Here is a 13,952-nt window from a genome sequence, read left to right on the forward strand (position 1 = left end):
ACAGCTTGAGATTATACTGCTGTCTTATGAAACTGACAACCTGCAAAGTCAAATTTTCAGAGATGAAAGCAGGAACAAGTACAGCTTGAGATATTCAGGTATTCAGGTCGTCCATGCATTTCCGTCCTCACATGATATCTCATCTTGAAATTGAGAATTTGTTTGCTGTGATCTTTTTGGCAACTCAAGATCAAGCTCATTTTATCTATTTTTGCTTTATTCATTTTCCAGGTATAGGAATTCAGCATTTTTTATTTATTAACCTGTGACGGTTTACTTGCTCTTCAGTTTCACAGAACTGGAGTTAGACTATCAAGAAAGCTTTTTATATCAGAGATAAAAACAAAATTCAAAATTCAATCTATACGTCTTCCATATTCCTTGATTGTCACCTTCCAGTTCTTCAATAGCAAGATTAATTTGAGTTTTTCACATAGTCATTGTCTCCCTTTTCTTTTCTTGTTTTAATCATACATTGTGCTTGTTGTGTACCATATTAAGAGACAGTGACCTACGAGTGCTTGGAACGATTTCTCAATGCGATATGTTTGATAAAAATACTCGGGTTTGGATTTGTGAGGGCGTCGCCCTCCTGAGTCCTGACTCATGAATCGCTCGGCACCTTGGTATCCAACAACAATTGCTGCCTAAAAAACGTGTTATCATTCTCATGTACACCACATCAGAATTAAGGTTCAGATTAGCAATTTTTCTAAACTCCTATCCAAAACTCAAGATTTGATTGAAATCACTGCCACTGTTTGCATGAAAAACAGAAGAAATTTCACTCCAAGTAGCTCTTAAATGAAGACCAAAGCAGGGAATAATGGTGAATGGAAGGAACAGGTTGATTATGCACATTGAAGCGCACAGCGTTGAATGAGAGACAAGGAAATTCGACTCGATACCTCTCCACCACTATGGGTTTGTTGACAGGTAATTTTTTGGAGAGCTAAAAGTAGAATCAGTATTAGGATTGCCACACACATATACGGAACTCTGATTTTTTTTTCTGACATTTGTCTACACGAACGAGTTGCAGATGTTTGCCAAAACATTAGAAGTTTTGGGCATACAAGAGGTCCCAAAAGGAATTATTCACGACATAATTTTGTAGCTTCCAGGTTGAGGATTTGAGGTAATTAAATTTGGTGTCCTTTTGGATCATTGCACTACATATTTGGGTGTGTGGTAAGAGGATTGAGGAGTCAGAAATCACACATGAATTTGTTAATCCGTAGCAATCACGGGCACTCCACTAGTACTCTTCCGTAAAACAAAAGATGTCTCGAATTTGTCAAAATTTGGATGTATCTAAACATAACTTAGTGTATAGATGCATTCAAATTTAATTAAAGTTGAGACATCCTTTGTTGGACGGAATAACTACGAGATTTCTCTACTCTGTTTCTACTCTGAAACAGAGTTTATGGTCGACCGGAACATCAGATTGTGGGACCGAGGAAAGACAATGCTTTGATTTAGCCAACGGATCGCATGCACACCAAAGAGATCGATCGATTAGAAATTTTGGGAGACACCTCGCATGACATTTTCTATATTTCTCGTAAGACAAATACTTGATCTGATACAAATTAAGCTAATCGACTCCTATTAGCCAGTTGCATGTGTATATTTTGCGTGGCCAATACGACTCGATTGACCAATCAAAGGGCAAACGCTAATCGACACCTATTTGAACTGGACCAAAACTCCTTTCAGACTAACAAGTCACCGGGTAACCTGCCACGTGCTGGTCAAAATATGCATACTGAGATTTTCCAGCAGCTGAACCAAAAGATTGTTCAGACTTTTCCAGCTAAACCTAGAAACATGGAACCCGAACCATAAGAACAAATTTCAAAAGAGCAGATTGTCTCCTGAATCACATCCTGTTAAACCAGAGTGACTTTAACATGTTGTACTGTAAAACGAATTCTTTGATATCACAATTTATATCTGCATGTCCTTTCAGGAGGATGTGCCTTCCTTCAAGTACCAAATGCGAGCAGCATGGTCCTGCGGCCCAAGGAAGACCATCTTGGTTGCAGAAATGTACTGCATGAAAATACAAAGTTTGTGTTATACAGATAACAATCCACAGTGGGGAAATTAGAACGAGATGCTATATCAAGATACCAGCTCATAACATGAAATCATGAATCAAGGATTTCAAAGTAATTAACTGTAAACAAGCTTGCAGCTCTCAAACGGTCAAAGCTGCTGCGAATAAATATTGCCCTAGCATAACATACAATTATCATCGCGGACAGATATGTAAGGAAGAATTCCTAGCATGTGCCGAAGGAAATCAAGTACTACTTACCTCAGGCACCATTGCAAAATCATGCTTTAATAGAGTATTCGTCCTCATCATCGCTGTCGGTCTTGTCAATATCTGACTCCAAATCAGCAAAGTTGAACTCTGTAAAGATCAATTCAGTGGCTAGAGAAGTTGCTTTGTCCTCAGATTGAGTGCCCAACAAGATACAAGTAGGCAGGTCCACTGCCTGCAAAAACGGAAATGAAAACCATCATGTCTTTTTTATCACGCAAACAATACATCATGTCAACGGGCGAAAGAAACTGCAAACAGTCATACTAGAGTTTGGAACTCACCGGGTCAGACAAGACAGTCGGCGGCGCGAGAGCACCGAGCGGAGGAGTGGCTGTCGGCAACGCCAGACCACTGAGCGGGCGGAGCGTAGTCGCGTTTGTTGCGGACGCTGCGAAGTCAGGTGGCGTCTGGCGAACGCTGCCTCTGCCATGGTCCTTGCGGGAGGAACCGATCTGTCGGAAGCGCACACGTCCAACCTTGAACCTACGACGACAGGTCGGCGGCGCGGGACGAGCGAGCTGGCGAGCGCTCCCTCCGTCGTGGTCCTGGCGGGAGGATTCGGTCATCAGGAAGGCACCACGGTGACGAGTCGGCGACGGGTCCATCACCTGATCACGGGAGAGTATAGCCACAATACAACTAGTCAAAACAAACTTGCCAAAATACCATTACAGTTTTAGTTTTTGATGCCAAAATACCACTACGCAGTATGCACTAACTGAGACTAACACCCACACAAGAAGTCATATATGTCTTGGCCTCTTCAATGAACACAAGTCTTGCATTTCTACTCATTCAGCAACATTTTCACAGTTCAATGACATTTGACAACAATTCAGCAGAATTTTCGGCAACATTCTCACACAGTTCAGCAATATTTGACAGCAAATCAGCAGAATTTTAAACATCACGAGATTTCAGCAACAAACTATAGATTTATAGCAAAAGATAGGGTCTGTCTATCAACCGGACATCTGGTTTTTGGTACCAAAACAGTTGCCTTGTCTTCTGTACTAAAACCAGACGCCTGAAATTTTGAGAAAAAACAGTCACTTTTGCTATTACTCTTAAATGAGTCGATCTGGGCCTATTCATGATTGTGCTGGGCCTTTCCCTGAACACTTACACTTGCCAGATGATCAAAAATAGATCTGGGCCTATGTTCCCTAAAATCTGGATCGTATATAACAAGACTACATGTACGATCCACTAATTATCAAAAAATAAAATCCACTATGCAGAGTGGGCATGAAAAAGGCCCCCAATCTCGACTGCATGATCTGAATAGCTACAGAACAACGGCAATGGAGCCTAACCTTCGATCGTTTAGGTATGTACTTCTCCCCTCTGCCTAAGCTGCTCCAACTTCAAACAAATTGTAGATGCCTGCAACAACATGGGGCAATTAGATTTGAACATTGCAAATCTCCTTACAATATGCATGTAAGATGGTACATATAAAGATCACATAGAGCTAGAAAAAAGATTGCTTGTAAGAGCTTAGGAAGATGCCTGGAAGAGCCATCATACTTAGGCCATGAAAAATTGTACAAATGTGTCAATTAGCTCCCTGTTAATTTACACCTACTTGACACAAAAATTGGATCTAAAAGAAAAAGGAAATGTGCAAATTGGATGGATGCACCTGGTTTTTGCACAAATTGCAATAACAACATAATTGTGCAAATTAACATGACCATGTGCAAAAACATGTTTACATCCCTTGTAAGTTGCACTAATATAGCTAATTGCACCTAGATGTAAGATATCAGATCAGATATTGCATAACCAGAAATTTAAAGACCCCAACAAAACGTGTGCGATTGTGCTTAGTCAGCTTATAAGTTGCACTATTATCGTGTTGTGCATGGGGATGTAGGGGAAAGAAAAAAAGGTCACCTAGATGTTTGGTTGATTAAACAACCACAAAGGTTAAACAAAGTTGTATACATAATCAGCTATAGAAAAAATTATGCACTATTGTTGGGAGGTGCGTGAATAACTAAAAGTACAAAAACAACAAATCAACCGGCTACAGAACCAGTTCCAAGATCAAAAATACAAATCAATACTTCAATATGGCGTCGACTCCTTGGATAACAAATGACTCCGTGATGCATCAGGTTATATATTCAGAAAGGAATTCATTGCTCATGAATGATATCAATTATGAAGAGGCAAATCCAAAAAATCGCAATGTACAGCATCAGGTTAGAGAACAAATACCCAAACAAACAAGTAATAGGCAGCAGCAAAATACAGGAAAAGGCAGATGCTTATTCCTCTTCACATATAACAAGGATAATAGGTGCGAAATCAAAGTTGCAAGTGCAAAAACTGGACTGCAAAATCTGGATAGCTACAGGTATGAAATGCAATTCCAATTAAATTAGCTGCAATTGCATTTGCAAAAACTGCAAATTTGGAAGCTGTAGTTGCAAAACCCATATAGATTAGATGCTACAGGTATAAAATGCAATCCCAATCAAATTAGCTGCAGTTGCATTTGCAAGAACTGCAACTTTGATGCAATGGATTTAAACCCAAGATGCTATTGCACTGTAAAGAAAAGTGCAATTTATATTTAAAAGGATAGAATTGCAACACAAAAACCTTTAATGCCTTTTGAATTTGAATTTGATAATTCAGAAACCTGCAGATTCACCTGTTTATAATCTAGATCGCACTATAAATAAAAGTGTAATTCATAGTCAGAATCTGTGATTACAAGAGTAGAAAAGAAGTTACTGAATCTGAAGCGACCCAGCGCAGAACATTGGGTAAAAACTGCGATGCAGAGGTAGAAGACATGGTATTGAAGCTGAACGGGAATTTGAATCCCGGAGTAAATGGATCAAAATCAAAGGGAAAATTAACTGTGCTCATCCACTAATTTGCGCTTTCGAATGGTTGTCCAAAGCACCTTACGCAAGTCAAGAAATGGAACTCGTAATTGCAAGTTGCAGGACTCGTAAATTGCTTGCAGGACTCGCAATTGGAATATTATTCCTAAGACAGGAGAGTGCAATAGAAACGTCGTAAACCCATGGTAAATTCCTCCAAGCGTGTCCAAACCAAAACAGGAAACAACGGAACAGTAAGTCCCAAAAAAGAGGGGGGGGGGGGGGGGGGGGGGGCGCTACTAGAACTACTCACAAGTCCAAAACAAACAAAGTTCCCTGGGATACAATTTCAAATCTTCGAACTGAGTCCAATGAAATTGCATTTGAGAAAATCTGGAATTGCAAAAATAGTAGCCTTGAAGTAGTGCAATTTGAATGAAAAAGAACAAGGTCGTGCATATATACCTTCTCCTTTGAAAACAATATCTGCCCCTGCTAGTTTGTTTCAACGCTTATTTCAATTCCTGAAATTTGAGAAGCAGGAAAATTCAAATAAAAATCAAAGGTATCCCGCATAACATACACTTATATAATGAAAAATTAAACGTCAAAGGACTCAAAATTTAAAAAAGGGATTCAAATACATATTGAACAAATGACAAAACAGTCATCTCTTTTCAGGGGGACAGTGCAAAAAATACGGCAGACAATCGTAAATTATCACTACAGCAAAAAACAGAAGTCTAAATTCAGATTCTGACTGGCCGGCTACCACCAAAAGAGTACGTGCTCTTTACATGGGAATGGCCGGCTACAGCACAGAACATGCACTTTTGCTCAATTTTAGTTGCTGTAGTAATAATGCAGTGCACATCCACCCATAATTTGGGCTGATTGTCTGTTGGACTCTACCTATTCTGAATGAATGGAAAATCATCAAACAGTAATCTAGAACTGAAATTAATTTACACTGGTGTAGCTGAGCCAGACGTCAAATCACACAAAAAAAAACTCTGGTAACGGGCATGAACATGCCCAGACTACGAATGGCTACAAGCTACTGCAGTGAGTAGATTTTGATCACACATTCAGAGACCAAAAACTACGAAAAAAGGAATCCTACCAGGGGGATTGCAATTGCATAAATATGTAACTGGAATTGCTTAAATTCAGTGATGCAGTTGTAAAAGGCTGGTGCTGAAATTGAGCAAACTAGAAATATATGGTATCTATGTTTTTTGAAAAATATTTGAATTACAAGTTCTGAATATAGAGGGACATATACAGAGGGAGACAAACATAACAGTTGCCTCAATAATGAACTGGAGATGCCCATCAAATAACAAGGCGATTTAATAAGGAACGACCCAATTAATAACTATACAACCTGTAATACGGAACCCTAGACAAAAGGAAGAAAGAACATCGAGGGGGAACACAGCTCCACGACACGTAGAACAGCAGCGGGGGGTATGGCGGCTGGCAGAGACTAGAAAATAAAAGAGAAAGGAGAAGAAATCCAGGGGGGGCAGCAAGATCAAGCCATACTAACCTCATTAAGCAGGCGCAAGGGTGTGTTTTGCTTCCTCCCTTGTTCTTACTGGTTCTTATCTCTGTGGCTGCAACAAATATGCTTACAAATCTGATTTACATGCAAATTTCAGCGATCCTATGAGCTTACAGATGTCTAGATATGCACGTGAAAGCAAGATTGGAGGCAATCCCCACCTTCCAGATCAGGTAACAATACACCCCACTCTCAGTATAGACAAGAAACAAAATTAGTGCTAAAGCTGCTCCCCTTATAGGCATTAACTATATTGATGTTAAAGTGGATTTCCGATGCAAATGTTCAGAACTAGTAAAAAGCCATTAGTATAGACAAGAAAAAGGGCGCACTTTCTTGAACCAGCAAAAACTAAAATTGATTGAACACACATATATGCAGAGTTTAAAGCATTCTATGGCAGGTTGTACTCTCAGTCAACTTCCAAAACTCATATGGTGTCTGAGCTATGGAGAAGAAAACTATCTCCATAGCTCACACACTCTCTAGCATTTGAACTAAACTAAACAGGTATGGCCCTTAGTATTCACTTTTCAGTGGACAGCAGGCAAAAAAATAGCCAATACAATTCTACAAAAAATGTAAAAAATCTCGATACCCAAACAATATGTGCAGCAGTCAATTCAAATCTGATAAACAGAAATACACTGCCATATGTGCAACCAGCAACTATCTGAATCTGAATCACATAACGCCACAAAAATGAAGCGAACCAATCATCAGCGGGGGGATCAGAAACCAAATGGTAACCCATGGATACCCGTTACAAAACAACACCTGCCGCCTAGATGTTGTTCTAGTTCGTGCTACGGAGTATGACACAAGGACGAGCATGCAAAGGCCGAACCAAACACCCCCATCCGCCGCAAAAATCGTCACCGGTGAGAGTACGAGCAAACAAAACTCACCAGATGCGAGTGAGCATACTACGCCATGGACCAGATCAGAGGGAAAACGCCCGCCTCTGCTGCCTTTGCTTCGTCACATCCACCCCGAGAAAGCAAGCAAAAATCAACTGTGGGAGCAAAACGACATGCACAACCTACCGAGTTCAACGCGGCCAGAGAAACTCACCGCGCGGAAGTGATCTGCTTTGCGGAGCGAGCCGGAGCGGGAGGAGTTGAGGTGAGCGGCAGCTGGTCGTGCCGACGGCACGGCGACTACTCGGGAATTGGGAGCGGCGGGGACAAGGAAGGCTTGGAAGGGTTTAAACCGAGGCGCGTGAGTCTGTGGGCCGGAGGGATGTGGGCTGGTTTAGTTTGTTGGGTTGGGCTGGGAATTTTTCTATTGGGCTGCTAGATTTTCAGGCTATTCTGGGATTTTCGGGTACCGGGAGTTACCTCTCAACTTCAAGTAAAAAATCCCCCTTTTGCTCAAAAAAAAAGTAAAAATCCCCCTAAAAAAAAGTAAAGAAAAAAAAAGAGGTACCGGGAGTTAAAATCCTTTTTTTTCGCATGGTGTGATAGTATGTCAAACAACGCAAATTTTTCATGCTTTTATTAAACGACTTCAAGTGTAAACTCTGGATGTTGTAATCTATCTGCACAAGTTGTTATTGTTTTTTTGAAGGGAAAGGCATTCAATTAGCTGTGAAAGTATCAAAGTTACATGGGTTCGACATATTTCCCTGAACACCAAAAGGCAGTGCCCCATTAAGCACCCCCATCAGTTTTAGACTCCCTAGCGAATTTCGCCAAGCTGTGCGCCAGGCCGTTACCAGTTCGGCTCGTCCAGCTCCAATTTGACTCTGCAAAGTTTGACATCACCTGATGCAGTTCGCGATACTGGAAGCACAGGTAGGATCGGTCCTTGGTAGCCCTCTCCAGCCTGGCGATAATCACCTGACAGTCAACTTCCAAATGGATTTTTGTGCCAGAATCTAAAGCAAGGATATGGAGGCTTTCCACGCAGGCAGTGACTTCCGCCTCTTCTACCGAAGCACAGGTCGGGCAATGTCCCCAGGTAGCAGTAACAATTCGACCCTCCTCCGACCTCAGGGCAGCTCCCCACCATGCCTCGCCGGTTGCTTCTAGGAAGCTTGCATCCGTGTTCAGCTTCAGCCAACCTTGTGCAGGGAGTTTCCAGAGCTGGTCATTATCATCCCCTTGCCGAGACCTCCCAAGAGCACTCCCAGAATTGTTGTTCTCTGAAGGAACAGAAGTAGTGTCGACAGTGCACTCCCCCATTTCCCTAAGGCAGTGCAGCCTCGTGGCGTCCTCTTCCTTCCCATTCTCCATGGCCAAGGAATAGTTCCTGATGAAGACTACCGACGCTTCAATAGTGCACTTGCCCGTCGAGAAGACAGAATCATTCCTGAGATGCCAAGCTCTCCACCACAGGAACAAAAGGTGCTGTCGAGTAAGCTTATTGACCGAATCCAGAAGGACCAATACCCAGTCGCGCCCACTGTATCTTAGCTTTGCCTCATCCGGGAGATTCCCATCCTGCCTCATACGTTGGCCCAGCCCCAGCGCTTTTGGACAGACCATTACAGCATGGTAAGCAGATTCGCTCCCGCAACCGCAGACAGTGCAGACAGGCATGGTCTTCTTGATACGGCGACTGCGCTCCTCCTGCACCGCTAATGAATTTGTTGCCAATCTCCACGCGAAGACCCTAATTTTTGTCGGCACATTAACTTCCCAGATGATATTCCATAGCTTGCGGTCCCCGTTTGGATCACAGCTCGAGCTGCCCATCCCTGAATCAGAAACCTCGGCAAGGGCAATCCTGTAGGCCGATCGGACAGAGAACACGCCGGTTTTCTCAGGGAACTCAGATCCTCCTGCTGAGTCGTGGGCAGTTTAATGTCCAGGATGGTATCAGCGTCGTGAGGGTAGAAAATCTGTCGACTGAGCTGATCATTCTAGCACTGTTCATTGGGCAGAAGCAAGTCAGCCACCCGCCGCAAGATGCTTTGCCTGACACTCGTAGATTCCCTCTCGGAAGCCAATTGTCTCTCCAAATATCCACCGCCCGGCCATTACCGATACGCCACACATATCCCTTCTTAAGCAACTCTAATCCGTGTGTAATCCCTTGCCAGACCGGCGACGTCGACTGGATGAATGCCGTATCCAGAATGTTTCCGTGAGGATAATATCTGGCCTTAATTAGCCGAGCATAGAGGCTGGTCGGATTAGCTAACAGGCGCCAAGCCTGCCTCGCTAGGAGAGCCTGATTAAAGAGTACCAAGTTACGAAAGCCCATGCCTCCTTGCCCTTCAGGCCTCGTCAGTTTCTCCCATGACAACCAGTGGATTTTCTTCCTATCATGTTCGTCGCCCCACCAGAAATCCCTTGTCATGTGTTCCAGCTCTTCGCAAAGTCCTTTAGAGAATTTAAAGACGCTCGTAGCATACGATGGCAGTGCCTGAACCACCGATTTTATCAGCACCTCTTTACCTCCGGACGACAGATATTTCTCAGACCAATCATCGAGTCTCTTGCTCACTCTCTTTAATTGACTGGAAATTACCATTCTTCATTCAGCCATCAGAAACAGGCAGTCCCAGGTACTTTTCATCGAATGTTGTCGTGGTCACATTCAAAATGGCCGCGATAGTATCTCCAGTATGAGCATCACAGTTCTTCCCAAGCAGGAGAGAGCATTTGCTTGGGCTAAGGAGTTGACCGTTACACATCTCATATTTATTCAGAACTTGTTTCACTAAATGGGCTTGATTGCTTGTAGCTTTGAAGAAAAGCAGGCTATCATCGGCAAAGAGATGTGACACTCCGGGGCCGTTCCGAGATATTTTTAGTTCTTTCCAGGAATCTGACATAATTTCTTTCGAAATCAAGGAGGACAAACCATCAGCAACGAATAGAAAAAGGAATGGCGAGAGGGGTCACCTTGACGAAGTCCCCTCGAAGGCTTGAAGCGCTCGAGCAAGTGCCCATTCAACCTGACAGCATACCGGACCGATGTAACGCAAGACATGATCCACTTGATCCACTTCTCATGGAAGCCCACTTTCCTGAGTGCTGCCTCCAAAAATTTCCAATCCACCCGATCGTAAGCCTTGGCCAAATCCAGCTTATAGGCACAGTAGTCACCACTAACCAAATTCTGCTTCAGCGCATGTATGCACTCAAAGGTGATGACAGCATTATCAGTAATCAGTCTCCCTGGGACGAAGGCACTTTGTGTTTCCGAAATGATTTCCTTGAGAATGGGCCTCAGACAGTTGACAAGACACTTCGCCACCACTTTGTAGATTACATTACAAAGGCTAATAGGCCGGAAGTCCTTGAGGCTGAGTGGGTTTTTAGTCTTTGGAATTAGAACAATGGTCGTATCGTTTACTCCGTCAAGCATTTCCCCCGTAGCAAAGAATTTCTGGACCGCAACCACAATGTCCTCCTTCATCGTAACCCAGTGGCGTTGGAAGAACCGGGCTGGAAAGCCATCAGGCCCCGGCGCTTTCAGTGGCCCAATCTGGAAAAGTGCATCCCCAATCTCATCTGCACTGAATTCCCTGCATAGATCTTGATTTGTAGCCTAATCCACCTTCGGATCAATCAGTTCGATAAGCTCGTCTGGGATGACACTGTTATCTTCACTGAACAAGGACCGGAAGTAGTTGGTAGCCGATGACTCAATTTCGTCCAGATCTTCAGAAACAGTTCCGTCTTCTCGGCGGATGCACGAGATATGGTTCTTCTTAGCTCGCCAAGAGGATTTTTTATGAAAAAAGGATGTATTACGATCACCTGATTTAATCCACTCAAGTCTCGATCTCTGGTGCCATTTTACATCGTCCTTTTCCAGCAGCTCGTCTAATTCCGCTGAGACTTTCCTATATGTTTTCTGTCCAGCGGCGTCAGTACGCCTAGCCAGAGACTCCATCTGCTTTCTCTTTTCCTTGATGCTTTTCCCGAGTGATCCTATAGTCACACCACTCCACTTATGTAGGTGCAACATGACTCCATCGAGCGTGTTAGCAACACTGCCCAGGTCACCTGCCACGCGGTGCTTCGTCCAGGCGACCTCCACTTCCTCTGACAGTTTCTCCTCTCGTTCCCAATAAGCTTCATAACGCATAGCAGCCGGTCGCCGATTCTCAGGTTTATTGGCCAACAGATCGATCAGCAGCGGGCTGTGATAGGATCTGGGGGAGACCAGGTGTTGTACACTGCAGTCCGGGAAGATGTGTGACCATGCCGGAGTTGCAACCACTCTGTCCAACCTGATTCGCACATTATTCGCCCCCTTCTGCTTGTTGTCATAAGTCCACTTTGCTCCAGAGTAACCCAGGTCATGTAGATCACACTGAGACAGCACTTCTCAGAAGTCTCTCATTTGCATTTCACTTCTGCGCCTACGGGAACAATTCTCAGACTGCCACATGGTTTCGTTAAAATCTCCGACCACCATCCAAGGCTCACTCCGAAGGGGCTGGATCCTTCTCAACAATTCCCACATACAAGACCGCAGGTGTGTGCGGGGTTCCTCATACACGAAAGTGCATCTCCATTTTATTCCCATCGGCTCATTTATTATTACATCAATAAAACGATTATTAAGTAAAAGGAGATCAACTTGGACATCTTCATCCCAGAACAGAGCCAGACCTCCTCCCCTTCCATCTTCGGTTACCGTGATCACGTTCCTTAGGCCGAACCTCCACTTGAGGTTTTCCACGTACTGCTGCCGATTGCGGGTTTCAGACACAAAGAGCAACTTGGGCTTGTGGTGCTGCACAAGACGCACCACCTCTTGAACTGTTCGGGGCTGCCCCAGGCCCCGACAGTTCCAGCAGAGGAGTTTCATTGCTCCTGACGGGCGCTCTCCTTCGCGCCCGTCAGTTCGCCAGTGGCCCCGTGGCTGGTCGCCTCCGTCTGTCTAATTCCTTCATTCCCTTCCCCTTGGCCAGCAGCAAGCACCGCAGGGGCATGTTTGATTTTCTTCTGTGCTTCATCTTCTACCTCCTTCCCTTCCATGTATTCCTCCAGCCTCCGCTTGCCAAGGAGCTGGATCTTGTCCTTTAGCACCTGCAGCGCCTTCTGCCTCGCTACCCTCTCATTCTGCATCTTCGACTCACTGCCTTCCAACCTGCCAATCTTTTCCACGTTTTGTTCTGTCCTCGCTGCCTTGATGTGAGTGCCCTTCTGCCCATCCGTCTTCGTCCTGCGCCGGCTTGAAGTCTTGCCCTTCGGCTTCGCCGCAGGGGTTGTTTCCTTCGGCACAGCCTCCTTCTCCCCCTGTGAGTCCAGAGTATGCCCTGTAACAGTCAGTTTACCAACAGCATCGGACACCCCGTTGAGGGCGTCTGCGACCACCGGGTCAGTCACATTGCGGTCTGCTGACACCGGGGAGGCCGTCGGTACAGCGTGAGCAGTGTTCTGCGTCCTCAGGCCGCCATCTTTCCCCTCCTCTGGTGCAGCACTCCGGCCATCACCTTTCCACCTGCCCAGCATGTCCCGGCTTGGCAGATACAGCTGCTTCTTCGCCCTCGACTGTTCGCCCGGCAGGTAGAAGCTACGATGGTCAAACTTCTTGTACGGCGACGCAATCTGGTCTTCGCAGAAACGTACTTTCTTATCTTCCTCCGGTATCAGGCATGAGCTGTAGCAATGTCCCACTATACCGCAGTAGAAGCAAAAACGAGGAATTCTCTCATATTTAACATCATACCTCTTAAAGTTTCTGCCCATCTTGTCCTGGATGCGGACAACACTCTCAATGGGCCTGTAGATGTCATGCTCGATTCGGACGCGGAGGAAGTTATCCCATGCCTTGCCGCGGTTGTCAGTGTGCACCATTCTCACAGGTCCCAGCAGTTCACCCACCTCTCTCCCAGCAGTTGCGTTCAGCATCGGCACCGGGAGGTCAAAGATCCTCACCCAGATTGGTAGGATATGGATGTCAATGTCGGCGACTGAGGAGACACCATCGTAGGCAACAACCAGGAGCGCATCACCCAGATACGTCCATGGACCTCCCGTGAGCACGTGGAGGAAGTCACCCTCTTGCTCAAACTCAATCAGGAACCGGCTACCTGCCAACTCCTTGTACTCCATGCCGCCTCGCAGGTGCCAGATCTCTCGCATGCGCTGGAACAGGCGGGAGGAGCTGAAGGTGCCCGTGGTGATGAAGCGGCCAACGACGATCCACTTGCTGGCCATCTCGACCTGCATCTTGTCGAAGTCCACGACCCGATTGCTGTGCGTGGCCGGCAGTCAGGATGTTCATCCACTAG

The 13,952-nt window shown here is 45.0% G+C and overlaps 1 protein-coding gene across 2 annotated transcripts; it reads right to left on the reverse strand.

Annotated features, from left to right (window-relative positions):
• Positions 1-1,528: 1,528 nt before the first annotated feature.
• On the reverse strand, positions 1,529-13,926 carry LOC100828831. Of its 2 annotated transcripts, XM_024454469.1 has the most exons (7): positions 7,657-13,926; positions 6,734-6,800; positions 5,647-5,705; positions 3,655-3,724; positions 2,620-2,946; positions 2,327-2,510; positions 1,529-2,058 (listed from the first exon to the last, which is right to left on the reverse strand). In XM_024454469.1, the coding sequence occupies exon 1, from the start codon at positions 13,888-13,890 to the stop codon at positions 12,520-12,522; it is 1,371 nt and encodes a 456-aa protein (XP_024310237.1). In that variant the 5' UTR covers positions 13,891-13,926; the 3' UTR covers positions 1,529-2,058; positions 2,327-2,510; positions 2,620-2,946; positions 3,655-3,724; positions 5,647-5,705; positions 6,734-6,800; positions 7,657-12,519. The 2 variants fall into 2 exon arrangements, with proteins under 2 accessions (XP_024310237.1, XP_014758170.1); XM_014902684.1 differs by having other exon boundaries at positions 6,734-13,926.
• Between the last annotated feature and the right edge of the window lie 26 nt (positions 13,927-13,952).

Source organism: Brachypodium distachyon, chromosome 4 (assembly GCF_000005505.3).
Source record: "Brachypodium distachyon strain Bd21 chromosome 4, Brachypodium_distachyon_v3.0, whole genome shotgun sequence".
NCBI lineage: Eukaryota > Viridiplantae > Streptophyta > Magnoliopsida > Poales > Poaceae > Brachypodium > Brachypodium distachyon.